This window comes from Stigmatopora nigra, chromosome 23 (assembly GCF_051989575.1).
Source record: "Stigmatopora nigra isolate UIUO_SnigA chromosome 23, RoL_Snig_1.1, whole genome shotgun sequence".
NCBI lineage: Eukaryota > Metazoa > Chordata > Actinopteri > Syngnathiformes > Syngnathidae > Stigmatopora > Stigmatopora nigra.
Window position 1 is genome coordinate 2,714,869 of NC_135530.1, and position 21,513 is coordinate 2,736,381.

Consider the following 21,513-nt stretch of genomic DNA (forward strand, 5'->3'; position numbering starts at 1 on the left):
TATTGGTTAATATGTCACAAAAGCAGACTTGTGTTGACATTTCGTAGTGAGTTCATATCCGTAAACAAAGACCTCCCATATGAAGTCAATGGGAGCGTACCATTTCAGCTAAGAAAGGTTAGTTTTTTCTTTCCCATTTAAATGTTACTTCTATAGTGAAGGGCTTGCAATAATGGAAAGCGCTATTTACTTCCCTTAGTAAACACTAACCCTAACCCAGCTTCACTTTAAACACACCCATTTACAAATAGTCAAATGGTTTCGCCCACATTTCCTGGAGCTCCTCTGCGTTACTGAAGGACCTTTAAACAGTCAAGATTGACAGACACAGAAAACAACTACACTTTTCTTCACATAACAACGATTTCCAATAGTCGCCATTACGAGAGATTTAAACACGGTAAGAACACATTTGTTTCATACTTTTTTTTTACATTCCAAGTAATCGCTTGTTTGCGAGTTATGCTCACTAACGCGGAGAATTTGGAAGGAATCTCGAAATGTACTCAAATAACAAATTCGTTACAGTGAATGTTTTAATCATGGAAACATATCGTGATGAATGTTGAGTGTGATAATTCTTTTATTATTATTTTTTAGGTATATATGAAAATACTATTGCTTTTGTTTGTTGTGGACAGGTCACGTGTACTTGGTTGTCACGCGTGTGTGGGTTTTTATTTTGTCCATGTGCTGTGTTCGGAACCAATGATTTTCCATGTAAGGATGAGTGACTGGCAGATTCAGCCAATGGGAGACACCGTGTTTTTTAAGACCCACCTCTTTTATATACTGCTTTGTTTACATTGTACTACACTAATCTGGACCTCATTGTTCAAAGCCTAAAAAGCCTATAAATCAGCATATTGTCAATGCACAATTGATCTTACACTTTATTTACCATATTTCCCATCTTATTTTATTACATGGTATCATAATCAAATACATTTGTATGTGTCATGTAGTGAAGGAGGTGCAGATGCCAGAAATAATCCCTAGTCCGGAATCTGTCTGGATAATCCACAGACTACACCCTAGACTGGTCGCCAGTCAGTCGTAGGGTACACAGAGAGATAAGCGACCATCCGCACTGCCAATCAAACCACCACTTGCGGGAATCCAACCTGCGTCTGCCTGCACCGAAGTCAGGCAAGTGAACCTCTACACCACTAAGCAGCACAAGTGCTATCTTTAAACCAAAGTGGGAGTGGGCCTTCATTTTTAGCTCCAGATAGCATGACAAAAAAACCCATAGGCCTCTGATAATATTAGAAACTTGCCTAATTGTGAAAATGCCCTTCTGCAGCAAAATAAAAAATAGTTCATATATCAGTTGGGGGTTATATTTTTGATGTAACTTTAAACATGTTTTTCAATAGTGAGATAATTATAGCATAGGTTTGTTTGTTACCTTTGGTGAAACCTTCAGTATTAAACAAGTTTAATGTAACAGTATCCAATGTTGACAAGCTCTTTTGTTTTCCTTGGTTTCCATGGAGACGCTTGAGCTCGCCTTGCTGTTGTTCCATTAATGTAATGTCACGCGAAGTTAGTGGTCCTACATCAGGGAATGGGAAAACTACGGCCCGTGGGCCACATTCGGGCCGCTAGGTCTTTTAATCCGGCCCATCTGTCAATTTTTTAAAGTCAATGTAGCCCCTGGGGCGAAAAGTTTACCCACCCCTGTCCTACATCCAAAGACTCAAACAAAGCGGAGAGTTTCCATGAGTGTTTTAGGAATAAAATAGGTTTTAACAAATTTGTGTCAAATTAGATTTTTGGAATGTACTTGTCAAACCACTCTTATGGCTTATACTTCATTTCTGTTCCACTTTGCAGCTTGACCATGCCTCTGAACAAGGAGAGTCCGTCCTCCACCTCCAGCAGCGACGAGCAAGGCAGCGACGGCGAATCGTCACTGTCGTCATCGCCCCGTTTCAACAGCACGGCGTCGGCCAGTGACACCGACTGCTCGCGAGAGAGCTTCACCAGCGATGGTTCTAGCAAACCCTGCACACCCTCCTGTAAGTAAAGCAATATTGGCTCAGCACAGTTGTTTTTATTCAATTCTCCATTAAATCTCCATATCAGCAAGCCCTCCCAATGCAATCACCCTGGACGAAGTAATGGACTGCGCCAAAGGCATCTCCAACCTCAACTTGTTCCACGAGATAGTAGTCAATCGTGATTTCCACCTGGAGCCGCATAGCCTGCCTGAAGACAGGTAATTATAGCGCTTTTAAAACGGTCACTGTTGACATTTATAGCCACACTCTATACAGGTTGTCACTCTCTCATCAACCACACACTTAAAATATTTGCCCTGCGTCCCTGAACAAGTTAGGGCGGCTCGTTTAGGCAAATCGTATAAATCCATCTTGAAAAACAACTGTCAAATGCTGTGCCATAACTAAAGCTTTGATTTCAAATGGGATTTACTTATATTTTTGTTGGTCTTCAGGCAATGTATCTAGTTATATACGTATACACCAAGCAGAGGGGCCATTACATTACTTATTTTGCATGACCGGACGTTTGGTCGTCGTTCTTTTGGTCGCCGGTCAAATTGTGACAGAGTTTGAACCAGCTCTCCAAATTATATTCATGTGAGAGTTTAATATCTAAAAGAGAGAGTTTAATATATCTAAGTACTGTTTAATATCTAGGTACTGTTGAAACCAGCTCTCAAAATTATATTCATGAGAGAGAGTTTAATATCTAAGTACTGTTTAATATTTAAGTACTTTTATTATCTCAGTACTGTTAAAACCAGCTCTCAAAATTATATTCATGAGAGTTTAATATCTAAGTATTGTTTAATATCTAAGTACTATTTAATATCTAAGTACTGTTTAATATCTAAGTACTGTTTAATATTTAAGTACTTTTTATTATCTCAGTACTGTTAAAAACAGCTCTCAAAATTATATTCATGAGAGAGAGTTTAATATCTAAGTACTCTTTAATATCTAAGTACTTTTTATCATCTCAGTACTGTTGAAACCAGCTCTCAAAATTATATTCATGGGAGAGAGTTTAATATCCAAATATCTACTGTTTTCAACATATATACATTTTCTGTTTGCAGTTTATGGAAGTTGGTACATGACAATGTCCACAATGCATTCTGGGATAGCCTGGAGTCAGAAATAAACAATGACCCACCCGAGTACAAGCAGGCCATTAATCTGTTGGAAGAAATCCGAGAGGTATGGAATATAAAATTACCTTTTTTTTTATTCCCGTGCTAAAATGAGACATTACACTTTTGTTATAGATTTTGTTGTCCTTCCTCAACCCGGGCGCCAATCGCATGCGGACGCAAATCTTGGAGATGCTGGACATGGATCTCATCAGGCAACAGGTTGACAACGACGCCGTGGACGTGGCAGGGCTGGCCTCATATGTCATTGACGTTATGGGAAAAATGTGTGCTCCCGTCCGGGATGAGGAGATTCAGAAGTTGAGGGAGAACCCGGGCAGCATTGTGATGATCTTTAGGTAAACACAAAAAAATTAAAAAGTTAAGCTTTCAGACTTGTCACAGTGAGTGCTGCCTTGTTTATCAGGGAGATCTTCCGTGTGCTGGACTTGATGAAGACTGATTTTGCCAACCTCACGATCAATAGCATGCGACCTATCATGCAAAAGCAGAGCGTGGAATACGAGAGAGCGACCTTCCAGAGCATCCTGGACAAGACGCCTGGTGAGCATGGGGTGCTCGGATGTTTGGTCGCCGGTCTTTTGGTCCCTTTTGGGTGCCAGGTCAAATGGTGACAGAGTTTACTGTTAAAATCAGCTCTCAAAATTATATTCATGAGAGAGTTTAATATCTAAGTACTGTTTAATATCTAAGTACTGTTTAATATCTGAGTACTGTTTAATATCTGAGTACTGTTTAATATCTGAGTACTGTTGAAAACAGTAGATATTTAGATATTAAACTCTCATGAATATAATTATGAGAGCTGGTTTCGACAGTACTTATATATTAAACAGTACTTAGATATTAAACAGTCCTTAGATATTAAACAGTACTTAGATATTAAACAGTACTTAGACATTAAACAGTACTTAGATATTAAACAGTAATTAGATATTAAACAGTACTTAGATATTAGACTCTCTCATGAATATAATTTTGAGAGCTCTCTGTCACCATTTGACTGGCGACCAAACGTCCGGTCATGGAGCATAGCACTACGCGGATCAAGTGATTGACGTTTGACGCTGTCCATGTGTCAGGTGCCTTGAACAACACCACGGCGTGGATCAAAATGACTTTTGAGGACCTTCTATCCAGCATGCCGAGCATTCAGGAAAAAGGGCAACCATGTCTACCCGGACCGTTCCAAGTCCTCAATGCGGCTTTTCTACACATCCTTCTGTGGGACCACACTGAGCACCCCTTCCCAGAAGTGAGTGCTTCCTTTTGGAATGATCACTTGCATTGAGAATTCTGAATGTTAATTTTCCACGGTGTTGTTAGACATGGATGACGGATGAGGGCCGTCTACGGGAGGTCCAGGCGCAACTGAGGCAGTGGCAGACGGTCAACGAAGTACTGCTCATCGTCCACAACGCGGTCGCCGGGCCCGTTCAGGGTGTCGCAGCCTTGTCCGAGCGTCTCAAAAGGATAACTGCTGTGCTGCTCAACCACATGAACGATCCGTGAGTATGCCAATCTGTCTTCAATGTTAGAGTTAAGCTGATCGTGTTTTTTTGTGTCTGTTTTCCAGAAATTTTAAACTTGACGAAGCGCTGGTCTGCGTCAGCGCTCAGATTTGCAGCGAGTTAAACAAGTCCTTGGCGGAGAGGAGTTACCCGACGCTGAGCACTTCGCTGCAGACCACTATCACAGGCCAAATCTGCGCCATTGCGCAGAAGGACAACCCAATCCGCGTTCTTGTTGGTAAGTGCCAGATGATTCCACTCCTGGGTGCTCAGACGTTTGGTTGCTGGTCTTTTGGTCCCTTTTGGTTGCCGGTCAAATGGTGACAAGAGTTTACTGTTGAAACCAGCTCTCAAAATTATATTCATGAGAGAGTTTAATAACCAAGAGAGAGAATTTAATATTTAAGTACTGTTTAATATCTATGTACTGTTGAAAACAGTAGATATTTAGATATTAAACTCTCTCTTATGAATATAATTTTGAGAGCTGGTTTCAACAGTACTTAGATATTAAACAGTACTTAGATATTAAACAGTACTTAGATGTTAAACAGTACTTAGATGTTAAACAGTACTTAGATGTTAAACAGTACTTGGATGTTAAACAGTACTTAGATATTAAACAGTACTTAGATGTTAAACAGTACTTGGATGTTAAACAGTACTTAGATATTAAACAGTACTTGGATGTTAAACAGTACTTAGATATTAAACAGTACTTAGATATTAAACAGTACTTAGATGTTAAACAGTACTTGGATGTTAAACAGTACTTAGATATTAAACAGTACTTAGATATTAAACAGTACTTAGATGTTAAACAGTACTTGGATATTAAACAGTACTTAGATGTTAAACAGTACTTGGATGTTAAACAGTACTTAGATATTAAACAGTACTTAGATATTAAACAGTACTTAGATGTAAAACAGTACTTAGATATCAAACGCTCTCTCTTAGATATATGTATGTATATATGTGTATATATAGTCCGGTCACGCCGCTCCTGTACTCCAAACCACAACCATGTCCTATTGTCTTTCTTTGTGTCCACAGAGGACCGCGTCCAGCATTACTTCATGGTGCTTATCTGTGATCGCAAACCAGAAACCAAATTGGCACAAACACCCGGCGGCCTTGATGCCATCCGCATGGAGTTGGCCTCAATTGCTGCCAAGTTCCTCTCGCTGGTCAACTTCAACCGGGCCGTGTATGGACCTTTCTATGCCGACATCATCAGGAAACTGATGTTCAGCAATAGCTCCCAGTCAGCGGCTTCTCCTCCTCAGGATATCGTCACCACTGAGTGAACCATTAAGCTTGCAGTGATGTGTATCCCTAACAATATTCACTTAATACTTCAGGAAAATCTCACCAAAAAGTGAGTATAACAGGGCTGTTTAGTTAACATGAACCTGTTATATGGCACAGTACATAGACAGTTCTTTTAAATCCCTTCTATTTTTTTAGAAGATTTATTTCATTATGCCGTGCATTGATGTATGGAGATAACTATATATTTGCACCAAAATGAACTTTATAAAGAAAGTTGCAAATCACTGGTCTAAGATACATTTGATTATGTCATAATCCTTTCATGCAAATGTTGATAACAATATTGAATCATGATTTTTTTTTTACTGTAATTCATTGTACAGTACAAGGTTTGTAGCTCCTTAAGAGCTATTAAAAATATTTAGGATTTTTTTTTGTATATTTGTCTTATTTTTGTTATTTTTGCTTGTTTAACAATGCATCCTTAAATATGTTTTTTGTGTGATTGCTGATGTTTGTTACAAAGCTCTGTACTGTAGTTTACCATATATATTCCTGCATATGCTTGATATACCTTATGTGTAAATATACAAAAAATGGTGCTGAGGATCTTGTATCCAGTTTGGATCCAAAGATGCACAGAAAACAAAAAGCAATTATTTACCTTCACTGAAGTTTACATTACAATATTGTTTTCTTCTGTACTACTGTTAATGTAATAAAAAAATACAGAAATGTTGCAAGTATCCCATTATTTTGAATAATATGGTAATATCAATGCAATTATCATTTCAAAAACTATACAGCAAATCTGTAATTGGGGTTATCTCTGGGTTTCATCCCACATTCTGGCTCCAGCACCCCCTGCGACCCTTGTGGGGATAAAGCGATTCAGAAAACGAATAATTGAAGTAAATAAACTGCATTTTCCCACAAACGAAGTCGTCTTTAAAGGCATCACCCGTCTGGATATTGGACGACCTAATCTATCACGTGGTTTAACATCGGCACACTATTGGTCGTCACCTTCAGGACTTGTTGTTAACCAGGAAACAGGCAGTCTAAATTGGGGGTGAGTAATCGGGAGGAAATTAGTTTTACTCAATTTTGACAGTGGATTTTGACTTTATAGTGCAAACATCATTTAGTTTTACAAATATTCTAGTTGATGAAAGCAGAGATTCGTAAGTATTCATCCTTGATTTCTTTCTTTGTTTTCTCAGCACTGGCAGTGGGCGAACTTGTCTCGACATGTTGTAAGTCTTTCGCTTTTGAGTTGTAAAATAATTAATCGGGTATTTCTTAAATTGAAAAATATATCTGATATTATGGGCGGCTCGATGGATGAGTGGTTTGCCTCACACCTCACAGTGGGGGCCGTGGGTTCAAATCCAGGTTGGTGCACCTGCGTGAGTATTCTCCGGGTATTCCGGGGTCCGCCCACATTTCCAAAACATACATGGTAGGCTGATTGGGCACTCTAAATTGCCCCTAGGTATGAGTATGAGTTTCCATGGTTATTTGTCTCCTTGTGCCCTGTGATTGGCTGCCCACCGATTCAAGGTGTCCCTCGCCTTTGGCCCCTAAGTCAGCTGGGATAAGCTCCAGCACCCCCCGCGATAAACTAACGGATAAGGAAATCCATTTACTTTTTGGGGCATTTCGTAACTTGGATCTTTTTCATATCTTGAGGCACTCATTTGCATATAAAAAGCTTTCATAACCTGAAACACTGGAACATTGCTTCTGATGCTGTTTCAAGAGTCAAATTAAAAACTTATATGATAATGTAATTGTTTAGGTTGCAGTAGTATTGGTTGGATTCCTTCCTGTATGTTTGGAAATGGCGCTGGAGGAAGGCGCACGGAGCTGCCTGCTTCGCTTTCGCCTGAATCTGGAACAGGACATCAAGGCTACCTACCTGATGGACCACATGATCAGCGATGGTGTATTGAGTTGGGAAGAAGAGGAGAGGATCATCACTCAGGTTGGCATACAAAAAAAGTTTTTTACATTGAAATATTTGCTGATTTGGGGGTCATTCTGCAGTCTGGCAGGAAAGAACAGGCGGCAGCACTACTGGAACTGCTGCTCAAGAAAGACAACAATACTTTTGTCTCTTTCTATAATGCTTTGGTCAAGGAGGCATACTATGACTTGGCTAGTTTGCTTCTCAGCAGCCTTCCTGGTATGTCACCAAAAAGTTCTGACGATACATCTTATGGTAAGAATGAGATTATTTTCCTATGGAAATATACATGGAATGTTTCAGAAATGAGCCTTGACTTGTAACTCCAGTAGAAATGTATTGTGACGCAAAGTTTGCCGTTCCTTCCATTTTTTTTTTTTTATCAGTCCAAACTATTTTGAGTGAAGGCGGCGTCCCTCAGAGGCCAGTGGTTTTTGTAAATCGACCAGAGCCAGTCAACCAGATCCGAAATAAGCTCTACCACCTCCGGAAGGAACCGGGGTGGGTCACGGTATTCGGTATGGCCGGCTCTGGGAAATCTGTTCTGGCGGCGGAAGCTGTCCGAGACCGCAGCCTCATTGAAGGTATATAGTATCCATATTTTCTGCTTCGCAACAATTTCTTTTGGAGTCAAATGAAGATAGAGTTTACTGTTGAAACCAGCTCTCAAAATTATATTCATGAGAGTTTCATATCTAAGTACTGTTTAATATCTAAGTACTGTTTAATATCTAAGTACTGTTTAATATCTAAGTACTGTTTAATATCTAAGTACTGTTTAATATCTAAGTACTGTTTAATATCTAAGTACTGTTTAATATCTAAGTACTGTTTAATATCTAAGTAAAACTAATATTTAAGATATTTAACAGTACTTAGATATTAAACAGTACTTAGATATTAAACAGTACTTAGATATTAAACAGTACTTAGATATTAAACAGTACTTAGATATTAAACAGTACTTAGATATTAAACAGTACTTAGATATTAAACAGTACTTAGATATTAAACAGTACTTAGATATTAAACAGTACTTAGATATTAAACAGTACTTAGATATTAAACAGTACTTAGATATTAAACAGTACTTAGATATTAAACAGTACTTAGGTATGAAACTTTAAGTACTGTTTAATATCTTAGTAAAACTAATATCTAAGATATTTAACATTACTTAGATATTAAACTCTCTCTCTCAGATATTAAACTCTTTCTCTTAGATATTAAACTCTTTCTCTTAGAAATTAAACTCTCTCTCATGTATATAATTTTGAGAGCTGATTTCAATACTAAACTCTGTCACCATTTGACCGGCGACCAATAGTCCGGCGACCAAACGTCTGACGACCACATGTCCGAGCACCAATTTTTCTTGTCAACAGAGTGCTTCCCAGGAGGCGTTCACTGGCTGTCTATCGGCCAGCTAGACAAAGCTGACCTGCTCGTAAAAATCCAAGCGCTGTGTTTTCGCTTGGAGCAGAGCTTGGACTCCCAGTCCCTCCAGCGGCCTCCCACCTCATTGGATGAAGCTAAAGAACGTCTGCGTTTCCTGATTTTGCGCAGACACCCCAGGTTAAAATGCACCGCACACTATCACTTCCCCAAAGGTCTCCTTTAAAACGTCTCTGTTTGTCGGTGTCCAGATCTCTGCTGATTTTTGATGACATCTGGGACAGCACAGTACTAAAATCATTCGATATCCACTGTCGTGTACTTCTGACAACAAGAAATAGAAGTATTGCTGACTCAGTGAGCGGTAAGCAGTTCAGGATTCGTACCAAGGGTCAAGCTGAAAAACCTACTGGATTTTTTTCAGGTGCTAAATATCAAGTTGAGGTTGAAAGTGGTCTAGATGACACCAAAGCACTTGAAATCCTCGCCCTGTACACCAAAAACTCACCTGAAGGTCTACCTGAGGATGCTCGGAGCATTGTTAGGGAATGTAAAGGTATCTTTTACGTTCCTGATGTACTCACTTGCAAATATTTGGAACCTCATTTTGGATTTTTAATCTCACGTCAGGTTCCCCGCTGGTGGTGTCGTTGATCGGCGCCTTGCTCAAAGAGAAGCCAGACCGTTGGAATTACTACTTGAGGCAACTGCAGCAAAAGCAGTTCAAGCGGATACGCAAGTCGTCATCATACGATTATGACGCGCTGGATCAGGCAATGGCGGCCAGCATCGAGGTGCTGCCCGATGAACATCGAGAATTATATCGAGACCTCGCTGTGCTAGAGCCAGATGTGAAGATTCCAGCCAAGGTATTTTTTAGGTGGTCGGACATTTGGTCGCTGGTCAAATGGTGACAGAGTGTTTACTGTTGAAACCAGCTCTCAAAATTATATTCATGAGAGAGAGTTTAATAACTAAATACTGTTTAATATATTTGGTACTGTTTAATATCTAAGTACTGTTGAAAACATTAGATATTTAGATATGAAACTCTCTCTCATGAATATAATTTTAAGAACTGGTTCCAACAGTACTTAGATATTAATCAGTACTTAGATATTAAACAGTACTTAGATATTAAACAGTACTTAGATATTAAACAGTACTTAGATATCAAACAGAACTTAGATATCAAACAGTACTTATGTTTTAAACAGTACTTATGTTTTAAACAGTACTTATGTTTTAAACAGTACTTAGATATTAAACAGTACTTAGATATAAAACAGTACTTAGATATAAAACAGTACTTAGATATTAAACAGTACTTGGATATTAAACAGTACTTAGATATGAAACTACTTAGATATTTAACAGTACTTAGATATTAAACAGTACTTAGATATCAAACAGGACTTAGATATTAAACAGTACTTAGATATTAAACAGTACTTAGATATCAAACAGGACTTAGATATTAAACAGTACTTAGATATTAAACAGTACTTATGTTTTAAACAGTACTTAACTGAGCAGTTAACCCAAGGTATTGATTTTTTTTGATAGGTGTTGTCCATCCTCTGGGATCTGGAACCCGAGGAAGTGGAGGACATCCTTGAGGAGTTTGTCAACAAGTCCCTGATGTTCGTGGACAGTCACAGTAAACCTCACCTGTACTACCTCCATGATCTCCAACTGGACTTCCTGGTGGAGCAGAATCGTGCCCAACTAGAGGTTAAGAATGATGATAATGCCCCCGAAAAATAGTTCAATAGTTTCATGCGGTTTCGTGTTTTAACACTGCAGAATCTCCACACCAAGGTGGTGCGTCAGTACCAGCAGCACTACAACAAAGGTCCCCCTGCATCGGGGGACAACGAGTGCCTCTACTGGATCAGGTTCTTGACCTATCACATGGCTAAGGCCAACCTGGTGCAGGTAAGGGCGGTCACATTCATAGGTGGGTGCTTGGACGTTTGGTCGCCGGTCTTTTGGTACCTTTTGATTAGTTTAATATATAAGTACTGTTTAATATCTAAGTACTGTTGAAAACAGTAGATATTTAGATATTAAACTCTCATGAATATAATTTTGAGAGCTGGTTTCAACAGTACTTAGATATTAACAATACTTAGAATTAGATAATAAACAGTACTTAGACATTAAACAGTACATAGATATTAAACAGTACTTAGATATCAAACAGTACTTAGATATTAAACAGTACTTAGATATTAAACAGTACTTAGATATTAAACAGTACTTAGATATTAAACAGTACTTAGATATTAAACAATACTTCGACATTAAACAGTACTTAGATATTAAACAGTACTTAGATATTAAACAGTACTTAGATTTTAAACAGTACTTAGATATCAAACAGTACTTAGATATTAAACAGTACTTAGATATTAAACAGTACTTAGATATTAAACAGTACTTAGATATTAAACAGTACTTAGATATTAAACAATACTTCGACATTAAACAGTACTTAGATATTAAACAGTACTTAGATATTAAACAGTACTTAGATTTTAAACAGTACTTAGATATTAAACTTTCTCTCTTAGATATTTAACTCTCTCATGAATATAATTTTGAGAGCTGGTTCCAAAAGTAAACTCTCTGTCACCATTTGACCGGCGACCAAAAGGGACCAAAAGACTGGTGACCAACAGACCAGTGACCAAACGTCGGGTTACAGTGGTGTTCATGTTCCTCATGGTCCTTTTGTTCCCAGGAGCTCTACTCCCTTATGTTCTCTCTGGACTGGGTCACCCACAAGGCCCAGATATTGGGTCCAGCTCATCTAATCAATGACTTTGTGGAATACGGACCCATTTTGGATAAAAAGGTAGTAAAAAGCCAGAATATGACAAGAAGAATTAACCCCAGAAACTAAGAAGTTTTTTTTTCCTTTGCCAGGACAGCGACGTACGCAGTCATTTCCAGGAATTTTTATCCCTTAACGGCCACCAACTGGAACAGCGGCCTTTTCCTGATGTTGTCCAGCTAGCTCTTTCACAGCCTCAGGTTACAAAAGTCTATGGACAGGCTTTGAAGCAGGCGCAGGAACGGGCTAAAAGCGGAAAACTCTACTTCGATTGGCTGTACGCTATATTGGAAAATGTCTGAGGTTTAAGGGAATGTTTTCCAATTGTTTGTTATCGTCTCCAGGAATAAAAGCAGTGTCCAAAACCTCTCCCGGCTGGTCATCCACCCACATCAGGGCTCCATCTACGCCGCTTGCTTCTCACATGACGGAGCCAAGATGGCTTCCTGCGGAGCCAGCCAGACGCTCAAGGTTCAAATGACAAACACGCTTCTTGGTGACCTTTGATGAAATCTGTCAGATTTTGGGAATCCATAACATTCGTCTCATATCAAAAGGTATTTAGGAGCACATCTGGTGAGAAGCTGAAAGAAATCCAAGCCCACGATGATGAAGTTCTCTGTTGTGCCTTTTCCCCCGACGACCGTCTCCTAGCAACCTGCTCCAGTGATAGGAAAGTCAAGGTAAAAATATTAAAGTTGATCATCCTTCTCCATTTTTTTACAGCATCTGTGTGTTGCCTCAGGTGTGGAATTTGGAGCAAGGCATGCTTTTGAGGGTCTTCAAGGAGGAGCATGAGGAGCAGGTTAACCACTGCGAGTTCACCAACACGACCCGCCGCCTCCTGCTGGCTACCTGCTCAAATGATGGGATCATGAATGTTAAGGTCAGTGTGCGAATTTGGAGATCATTTTGATAAAGTATACAGACGCTCCCCTACTTACGAACATTCAACTTACGAACACCACCTTCCTCCGCCCAGTTCGTTGCAGTGCGGAAGTGCATGACGTATCTCCAGTGCGCAAAGATACTTTTTCATTTCTATCATTAAATATCTGGTGCGTCTATTATTCAATATGGTTGGTGGAAAGCGAAAGGCTGAAAAGTGAGGGAGGTGTAAGGATTAGGCAAGCCATTTCATTTGAAACCAAAGTGGCAATAATAAAGAAGCTTGATGCGTGTTAGAAAGTGGTGAGCATTGCACGGGAATAGAACTTGAACCGTCAGTAAAATGTATAAACAGAAAGATAGAGCAGCAGGACCTAAATATTAAACATTGCACAAAGGTTGCAAATTAATTCAATGATGCCATACAGTGCTACCACATTTATGATAAAAAAAACTGTGAAATTGTCATTACATAGCTTCTTTTGGCCATTTTCTAGTAAATCTCTACCATATGTATACAGTACTGTATGTATTCTCTCCATTTTATTATCCTTTTTTTCAGTACAAACCAATGCTGGTTACTTATACAAGCCTTAAACCTACAAATACACTTATATAAACCTTCAATATACTTATATAGACCTTAAACATAAATTATAATACAAAATATAGCACTGAATCAACTTACGAACAGATTCAACTTATGAACAATCGGTTGGTACGTAACTCGTGAGCATCTGTATGCTTGCTCTACTCTTCTATTGTATATTTTCCGTTTACATTTTCAGCTGTGGAACCTGAACAAACCCACCTCACTAAACACCATGTTTGGACATTTTGAGCCAGTCAACCACTGCTGTTTCTCCCCCAATGACACTTTCCTGTCCACCTCTTCCAATGATGGCACCGTTAAGGTAAGATAAAGACTGACTTTCAAAACTGGTCAAATAAAGAGAATCTTGTCCGATTCTTCAGCTGTTCGAGGTGTCCTCCACCAACGAGTGGAAAAGTATCAATGTGCGGGAATGGTGCACGGATGCCGGCGAGGAAGTTCCAGTCAAGTGTAGTACTTGGACAGGTGACGGCAAGCGGCTGGTGTGCGCCGTCAGGAGTGCTGTGTTGGTGAGTCAAACCTTCACATACTTCATGGATAGGTTTGCCAGACTGTTGTTCTTCATCTCAGGTGATGAGTGTGGAGACGGGACATATGCTGTTCGAGATCCGAACGGGTCGTCTGAGCATGGTGCAGTATTGTCATGCGTGTCCCACCACCAACTTGCTAGCCATTGCTTTCTCCAACTATGCGGTGGAGGTAAGTGCGTGACCGGATGTTTGGTCGCCGGTCTTTTGGTCGCCGGTCTTTTGGTCGCCAGTCTTTTGGTCGCTAGTTTTTTGGTCGCCAGTCTTTTGGTCGCCGGTCAAATGGTGACAGAGAGTTTACTGAAACCAGCTCTCAAAATTATATTCATGAGAGAGTTTAATATCTTAGAGAGAAGTTTAATATTTAAGAGAGAAGTTTAATATCTAAGAGAGAAATTTAATATCTAAGTACTGTTTAATATCTAAGTACTGTTTAATATCTAAGTACTGTTTAATATCTAAGTACTGTTTAATATCTAAGTACTGTTTAAAATTTAAGTACTTTTAATATCCAAGTACTGTTTAATATCTAAGTACTGTTTAATGTCTAAGTACTGTTTAATGTCTAAGTCCTGTTTAATATCTAAGTACTGTTTAATTTCTAAGTACTGATGAAACCAGCTCTCAAAATTATATTCATGAGAGAGTTTTCAACAGTACTTAGATATTAAACAATACTTAGATATTAAACAGTACTTAGGTATTAAACAGTACTTAGATATTAAACAGTACTTAGATATTAAACAGTACTTAGATATTAAACAGTACTAAGTTATTAGACATTACCTGGATATTAGACAGTACTTAGATATTAAACTCTCTCTCTGATGAATATAATTTTCAGAGCTGGTTTCAACAGTAAACTCTCTGTCACTATTTGACCGGCAACTAAAAGGGACCAAAAGACCGGCGACCAAAACTCCGAGCACCAAGTAAGTAAGACTCTGACAATGACCCTCACCTTGTCTTTCAGCTATGGGACTTGGAAGAGAACAAGAAGATGGCCGACTGCAGCGGCCATCTGAGTTGGGTCCAGCGAGTCCAGTTCTCCCATGATGGTTCTCAGCTTCTCTCATGTTCCGACGACCAAACCATCAGGGTTAGACGCACCAATATCTTTCTTCGATATTACGATAAAAATATACTAAACATACTTTAAAACTTAACAGCTATGGGAGACGAATAAAGTCCACACCACATCTGCCGTTCGCCTGAAGAGAGACTTTGATGCTTTGTTGAATTCAGACGGAGAACTCGTAGTTTCGGCTGCAGACAACTGCAACAGACTGCAGGTAAACAACATAAACCTGGACATTGAATCTAGATGCTGACAGTACTGTGTACTCTGGAGGTACACGCTGGCAAAGCAGGTTCGCTGCTGTTTCAGTCCGAGAAAGTGGCTTCACGTATTCGATGCACGTGCTTGTGCGGACAACCCTTCGCCGTGGCGTTTGGCACCGAAGACGGTACCGTGCAGGTATTAAACTAAGGTATCTTACCCACCTGGATTTGTATCTTGAGTTACTTTTTACGTTTGCAGATTGTGGCAATACCTTCCGGCGAAGTTCTCGCCACCTTGCTGGGTCACAGCAGGACAGTACTGCACTGCCAGTTCGTCCACAATGGCCGAACGCTCATCTCGTCATCTGAGGACACCACCATCAATGTAGCTAACTTGGTTCATTGTCTTTCCTTACCTCTCTGTTTTGCTTTTATGGATATATTTGCTATATTCGCGTTCAGGTGTGGAAGTGGCAGTCGGGCGAGTGTCAAGTGTTGCGGGGCCATAAGGAACAAGTGAGATGTTTCTCTTTGCTGCCGCCTGCTGAAACACGACTGCTCTCCTGGTCCTTTGATGGCACCGTCAGGGTAAGTAGCCATTAAATAAGCACGATTATGTGATCGGACGTTTGGTCACTGGTCTTTTGGTCCCTTTTGGGCGCCAGTCAAATGGTGACTGAGTTTACTGTTGAAAACAGCTCTCAAAATTATATTCATGAAAGAGAGGTTAATATCAAAGAGAGAAGTTTAATGTCTAAGTATAGTTCAATGTCTAAGTACAGTTTAATATCTAAGTACAGTTTAATGTCTAAGTACTGTTTAATTTCTAAGTACAGTTTAATGTCTAAGTACAGTTTAATATCTAAGTACAGTTTAATATCCAAGTACAGTTTAATGTCTAAGTACTGTTTAATTTCTAAGTACAGTTTAATGTCTAAGTACAATTTAATATCTAAGTACAGTTTAATATCCAAGTACAGTTTAATATCTAAGTACAGTTTAATATCTAAGTACTGTTTAATCTAAGTAATGTTTACTATATAAGTACTGTGTAATATCTAAGTACTGTATAATATCTAAGTACTGTATAATATCTAAGTACTGTTTAATATCTAAGTACTGTTTAATATCTAAGTACTGTTTAATATCTAAGTACTGTTTAATATCTAAGTACTGTTTAATATATAAGTACTGTTTAATATCTAAGTACTGTTTAATATCTAAGTACTGTTTAATTATCTAAGTACTGTTTAATATCTAAGTACTGTTTAATATATAAGTACTGTTTAAAATCTAAGTACTGTTTAAAATCTATGTACTGTTTAAAATCTATGTACTGTTTAATATCTAAGTACTGTTAAATATCTAAGTACTGTTGAAACCAGCTCTCAAAATTATATTCATGAGAGTTTAATATCTAAATATATACTGTTTTCAACAGTACTTAGATATTAAACAGTGCTTAGATATTAAACAGTAGTTAGATACTAAACTCTTTCTTAGATATTAAACTCTCTCTCATGAATATAATTTTGAGAGCTGGTTTCAACAGTAAACTCTGTGTTACCATTTGACCGGCGACCAAACGTCCGACCACCATGCGATCAAGTCAAACAAAACGAGTTCGTCTCTTATTCAGGTGTGGGACCTGGAAAGCGGAGCGGATCTGCAAGACATTGAGGCTCACAGGGGAGCTGTTTTATCTTGTCACGTCTCCCCGGACGGCCGATTCTTCACCACAACTTCTGCCGACAAGACTGCCAAGGTCCGAGATCTCCGAGCTGTAACACAAAATTCTTTATTCTTCTGATGATTTTTTTTCTCCTGGGCTTCAAGGTGTGGCATTGCGAATCCTGGCAGTGCGTTCACATTCTCCGCGGGCATCAAGACTGCGTGCGGAGTTGCCGTTTTTCCTGGGATGGGCGAAGGCTTGCAACTGGGGATGATAGGGGCGAGATCCGGGTAGATTCTTGTAGTCTTTTGCCATTCTTAAGTCAGGTTGCCTAAGTAAAGTATTAATCTCATATTTTGACAGTTATGGAGTGTCACAGAAGGCTCCTTGCTGAAGATATGCTCACGAGATGGGAAGGATGGCCTAGATTCACTGCATGGAGGCTGGGTGACTGACTTACACTTCTCCCCAGACGACTCTCTTCTGGTTTCCATCGGTGGCTACGTTAAAGTAAGTACCTTGTACACAGTGCTGGGAAAAAGTATTTGCCCCTGTCCTGATTTCTGTGTTTTTTGGGGATATTTATACGCACACACAAAGGTTTCAGATCATCAAACCAATTTTAGGAAAGAGAAAATGCAGTTTCTAAATCAGGATTTTATTTACCAAGGTAGAACAAAAATTACAAACTTACAAAAGAAAAGTATTTGCCCCCTGAACCTAATACAGTGGTACCTTGACATAAGATCGTAATCCGTTCTGAGACTGAGATTGTATGTCAAGGTTTTTGTAACTCGAGCGAACGTTTCCCATTGAAATAAATTGAAAACAAATTAATTTGTTCCTACCCTCTGAAAAAAACACCAAAAACAGAATAATGGATTGGAAAAAATGTTTTATTTCTTCTAATTCGCCATATATTGACAAAGTAATGAATATAAGGTGGTTTAATAGTAATAACATGTGTTTAATAGATTTAAAATTAGATGCATTTCGTGGAGGGGAGAGACGGAATTGTCCGGCGACAAAATGTTTGTTCGGCGAACTGTCAGGCGACGAAACACCCGGGTACCGCAGTTTCCGTTTCCAAACCTAATATCTTTTGTTTTGTCATCCAGTGGTGGGACGTGAATGAAGGCAAGGCCTTGCAGACCTTCTACCCAACTGGAAGCGCTCTAAAAAAAATCCACGTCTCCTCCGATTTTTTCACGTTTATCACCATCGACAACATTGGCATCCTCTATGTTCTCCAGAGAGTTGTGTGATGGCCTAATAGTAGTCGTCAAAACCACTTTAGTGCTTTTTATATTTATATTTTGTGTTTAACTGCTGACCTGCGACAATCTAATACAATATCAAATCGGTGATGGATACAAGTGTTGTTTTTTTTTGTTGTAATTTATGAGATTATTTGAAGCCTTACCGAATGTGCTTTGTCAAAAAAATATTGTAAAAAATGTTGACAATCACATGACAGATGCTCTTTGATTTTGTTGCCCACTGGCAGATATTTTGTGTGTGAGAAAGTGATTCAGAAAACGAGATCAGATATTGGAAACATTGTTATTTATTGTAATGCACAGAGAACTACAACGTCCTCACTTGGGATTTTTAGAGTCCTGCATTTAGTGGAATCCCCTCAAAAGGCTTAAACCAGAGACTACAATGGACAGCCAGTTCAGGCCAAATCAGGTTCTTCCAGACTTCAGTCACTGAAGGAAGACTCGCTGTCTGTGTTGTCGGGTTCCTCGTTGTTTTTCCCTGCCACGCCGCCTGGCATGGGCATATCCGGCTTACTGCAATCAGCATGAAAGAAAGCATCATGTTAAACTGGAAAAAAAACCTGATAAAATACTTCCAACTCACTCTAACATGTCCGGATCTAAACCTTCCGCGATCATTTTATTCCGAATGGCCATTACAGGAACACCCTGCCAATAAAAAAAACAACAGTTTGACAGCAGTGACATTGAATTTAATGTTTTTATTCATTAACAGAAGTACTTGCTTGCTCACCACTAATGTTCCCTCTAAGATGCGCACTAATCTCGTCTTCTCTGCGCAGTAGCAATCATATGGCGTGCAGTAAATAAAATCCAAACTTAGTTTTTACCCCTTTCCCCATGATGGCGCCATTCACGCTTCAGCCAGTGGCAGTAACTCTGTCCACTCTTATGTTTTTTTGTATTTTACAGCATGTTTTACATGAAAATTAGAGGCAACATTGACATGCACCTGCTTATGGCAGGTGTAATACTAATGTGCCCATAACGAGCAATTAAGATGTCGCTCATACTGGTACTCAGTGCACTCAGGGAGGTTGTCTTTCTGCCCAGACCAATGAAAAATAAGAGGGAACATTGCTCACCACATGGATCATCTTCAGATATTTGGCATAGCGTGGATCCTTGGCTACAGTCATGATATTCGCTTCTTCTACTTTGGGCGTGTCGTCCAGGGTACTCTTAGGAGCCTAAGATCAAGCAGATTAGGTTTATTTAGTCAAACATATATTTAATGGTGTAATACGACATTATGTTTATTTTTTTTTTTTTTTACCTCTGGAGGTGGAAGTAACACAATTGCAGGGCTGTCTGTCTGACCCGGCGGGATAGAAGCAACTGATTCATTGGTTTGAAAGTTTTGGGGATATCTAACAGCATCTACCGTGACATCTTCCAGTCCGGGAATGGAGGACAGCTAGTTGGGAGAAATTAAAAAGAAATATTATGATGCCAGTTGCAGAAAAGAGTAGAAGAATTAGAGAAAATACCCACTTTGGCTTCCAAAATGCACAGTGTAGTCTCAATCTGTTGGATGCGCAAGGATATGTTGGCCAGTTTCTGCAGGTAAAATAACAAAATGTTAGGTCTTTTTTGGATTAATTATGCGAAGATAAAAACACAAACCTCTTCACACACGGTGGAGAAGTTGTTGAGGAAGCGAACTGTATGCACAATGAATTGGTTGAGAAAAGAAACCATTCTTCTCTGTTGAATTGCAGGAACCTAATGCAGAATAGCCAGGAATGTGACATAATAAAAGTGCTAAAAGGGTGAATTTTAATACAAAAATACCCAATAATGTTATCATTTTGTCACCTTTATTTGCTGGCTAAGATAACACATGCGATTGATAACAACCTTAGTCAGATCCATTCCAGAGTTTTAATACAAAAATGCTCAATATGATGTTAACATTGTGTTACATTAATTTGCTGGCTAAGCTAACACATAATATTGATAACAACCTTTGTCAGATCGATTCCAGAACCCACGATCGGAAGTCCGTCTTCGTCCATATTGTTCACCAAAATGGTTATTTTATATTTTAAATGAAATGTATTTATCTTAATGAAATGAGGTAAAAAATAGAGACAACAATGTTGACTAATTCATGTGACTATGATGTGTAGTATCGCGTGACTTGACGAGGTTTCTGAGTTTATTCTGAAGGGAAGAACCGATTTCCGCATCTGAAATTGCAACCAAAAAATCGTTTTGCACTTGAAATGTATTATTTACTCCAAGGGAATAAGGTTAAGAATGAATATTAAGAGAAAAAAATGACATGATCCGAGTCATTTAAGGTAGATTGTTCGTGATTTTTACAGAGCTTTTGTTTTGACAAGCAGGAAATGAATGAGGGTGAGTTCGAGGCAAAATGCACATGCTAATCCCGAAATGAATAACATAGTTTATTTAATTTGATCCGTTGCACATCATAACATCGAAACATCTTGAAAAAAAATCGAGAAATTATGAACGGTATGCATTTTGACGATGCACTTGTTTTTTTCTGTATACTTTAGATTACAGTCGATAATACTCACTCAGGGTAGTGCTGAGTTTGCTATGTATACCTCCTCAGGTTACTTCAGGAAGAATTGTATCAAATTGTATCAAATACTCATTGAAATCATGTGTTTTTCTCAGATATTTGCCCAAACTTTTCCACTCTCCGTCTCTTGGTACCCCCTCTGCAACTATGTTGGGCTGCCATATGGCAGATGGCCAAGCAGAAAGATGTAATGAATTACCACCAACTCCAGGAATTTGTGTACATCGTCACCGAGGCGGTTCCTGGACTCATGAGCCCCAGACAGAGGTCCCAACTCATTCTGGGCCTCAGAGCAAGGGTAAAACACCACTCTTCCTGTGTTTTTTTTTTTAAATAAAACAAATCTTCAGCCTCTCTAAAGTAATGATGGGTGCTTGATTGACAAATATTGTGTCATAGCTGATCCTGGAGCTGTGTAAAGGCTCAGTCCAAGGTTGTGTGGACTTGCAAATGATCCAGAACCACTTAGAGAGACTGCCAGTAACATCAGAAGTAAGTATACTTAGTATACTAGTAGTATAGTGCTTTTCGGCTGTTGTA

The 21,513-nt window shown here is 39.0% G+C and overlaps 3 protein-coding genes and 1 long non-coding RNA gene across 9 annotated transcripts; 3 read left to right on the forward strand and 1 right to left on the reverse strand.

The window, feature by feature from the left end:
• Window positions 1-20: 20 nt before the first annotated feature.
• Window positions 21-5,984, forward strand: tcp11l2 (t-complex 11, testis-specific-like 2). Of its 4 annotated transcripts, XM_077710058.1 has the most exons (12): window positions 36-117; window positions 252-400; window positions 966-1,149; window positions 1,833-2,024; window positions 2,092-2,224; window positions 3,089-3,209; window positions 3,278-3,501; window positions 3,570-3,706; window positions 4,246-4,418; window positions 4,490-4,671; window positions 4,740-4,912; window positions 5,731-5,984. In XM_077710058.1, exons 4-12 carry the CDS (start codon window positions 1,847-1,849, stop codon window positions 5,982-5,984), a joined length of 1,575 nt encoding a protein of 524 aa, XP_077566184.1. In that variant the 5' UTR covers window positions 36-117; window positions 252-400; window positions 966-1,149; window positions 1,833-1,846. The 4 variants fall into 4 exon arrangements, with proteins under 4 accessions (XP_077566185.1, XP_077566182.1, XP_077566183.1 ...); XM_077710059.1 differs by lacking the exon at window positions 252-400 and having other exon boundaries at window positions 21-117; XM_077710056.1 differs by having other exon boundaries at window positions 29-400.
• A 970-nt stretch (window positions 5,985-6,954) lies between these two features.
• On the forward strand, window positions 6,955-19,083 carry apaf1 (apoptotic peptidase activating factor 1). Its single transcript, XM_077710098.1, is given in 27 exon segments — window positions 6,955-7,021; window positions 7,173-7,205; window positions 7,751-7,936; window positions 7,999-8,173; window positions 8,305-8,502; window positions 9,304-9,493; window positions 9,565-9,677; window positions 9,738-9,869; window positions 9,944-10,182; window positions 10,880-11,047; window positions 11,120-11,251; window positions 12,060-12,173; window positions 12,245-12,429; window positions 12,497-12,623; window positions 12,710-12,835; window positions 12,898-13,038; window positions 13,829-13,954; window positions 14,016-14,162; window positions 14,224-14,352; window positions 15,154-15,279; window positions 15,350-15,472; window positions 15,532-15,846; window positions 15,924-16,049; window positions 17,101-17,226; window positions 17,298-17,423; window positions 17,497-17,643; window positions 18,252-19,083. Coding segments are annotated over 25 exon segments (3,822 nt in total). The 5' UTR covers window positions 6,955-7,021; window positions 7,173-7,205; window positions 7,751-7,792; the 3' UTR covers window positions 18,399-19,083.
• washc3 (WASH complex subunit 3) lies at window positions 18,683-21,186 on the reverse strand. 2 transcript variants are annotated; one of them, XM_077710123.1, is made up of 7 exons: window positions 20,966-21,186; window positions 20,043-20,141; window positions 19,911-19,976; window positions 19,693-19,833; window positions 19,502-19,606; window positions 19,000-19,064; window positions 18,683-18,929 (listed from the first exon to the last, which is right to left on the reverse strand). In XM_077710123.1, exons 2-7 carry the CDS (start codon window positions 20,115-20,117, stop codon window positions 18,839-18,841), a joined length of 543 nt encoding a protein of 180 aa, XP_077566249.1. In that variant the 5' UTR covers window positions 20,118-20,141; window positions 20,966-21,186; the 3' UTR covers window positions 18,683-18,838. The 2 variants fall into 2 exon arrangements, with proteins under 2 accessions (XP_077566249.1, XP_077566247.1); XM_077710121.1 differs by lacking the exon at window positions 20,966-21,186 and adding an exon at window positions 20,384-20,576.
• Window positions 20,551-21,465, forward strand: LOC144181560 (uncharacterized). Of its 2 annotated transcripts, none has more exons than XR_013324701.1 (3): window positions 20,551-20,900; window positions 21,069-21,271; window positions 21,373-21,465. It is a non-coding gene; the product is annotated as an uncharacterized LOC144181560 (long non-coding RNA). The 2 variants fall into 2 exon arrangements; XR_013324702.1 differs by having other exon boundaries at window positions 20,551-20,780.
• The last annotated feature ends 48 nt before the right edge of the window (window positions 21,466-21,513 follow it).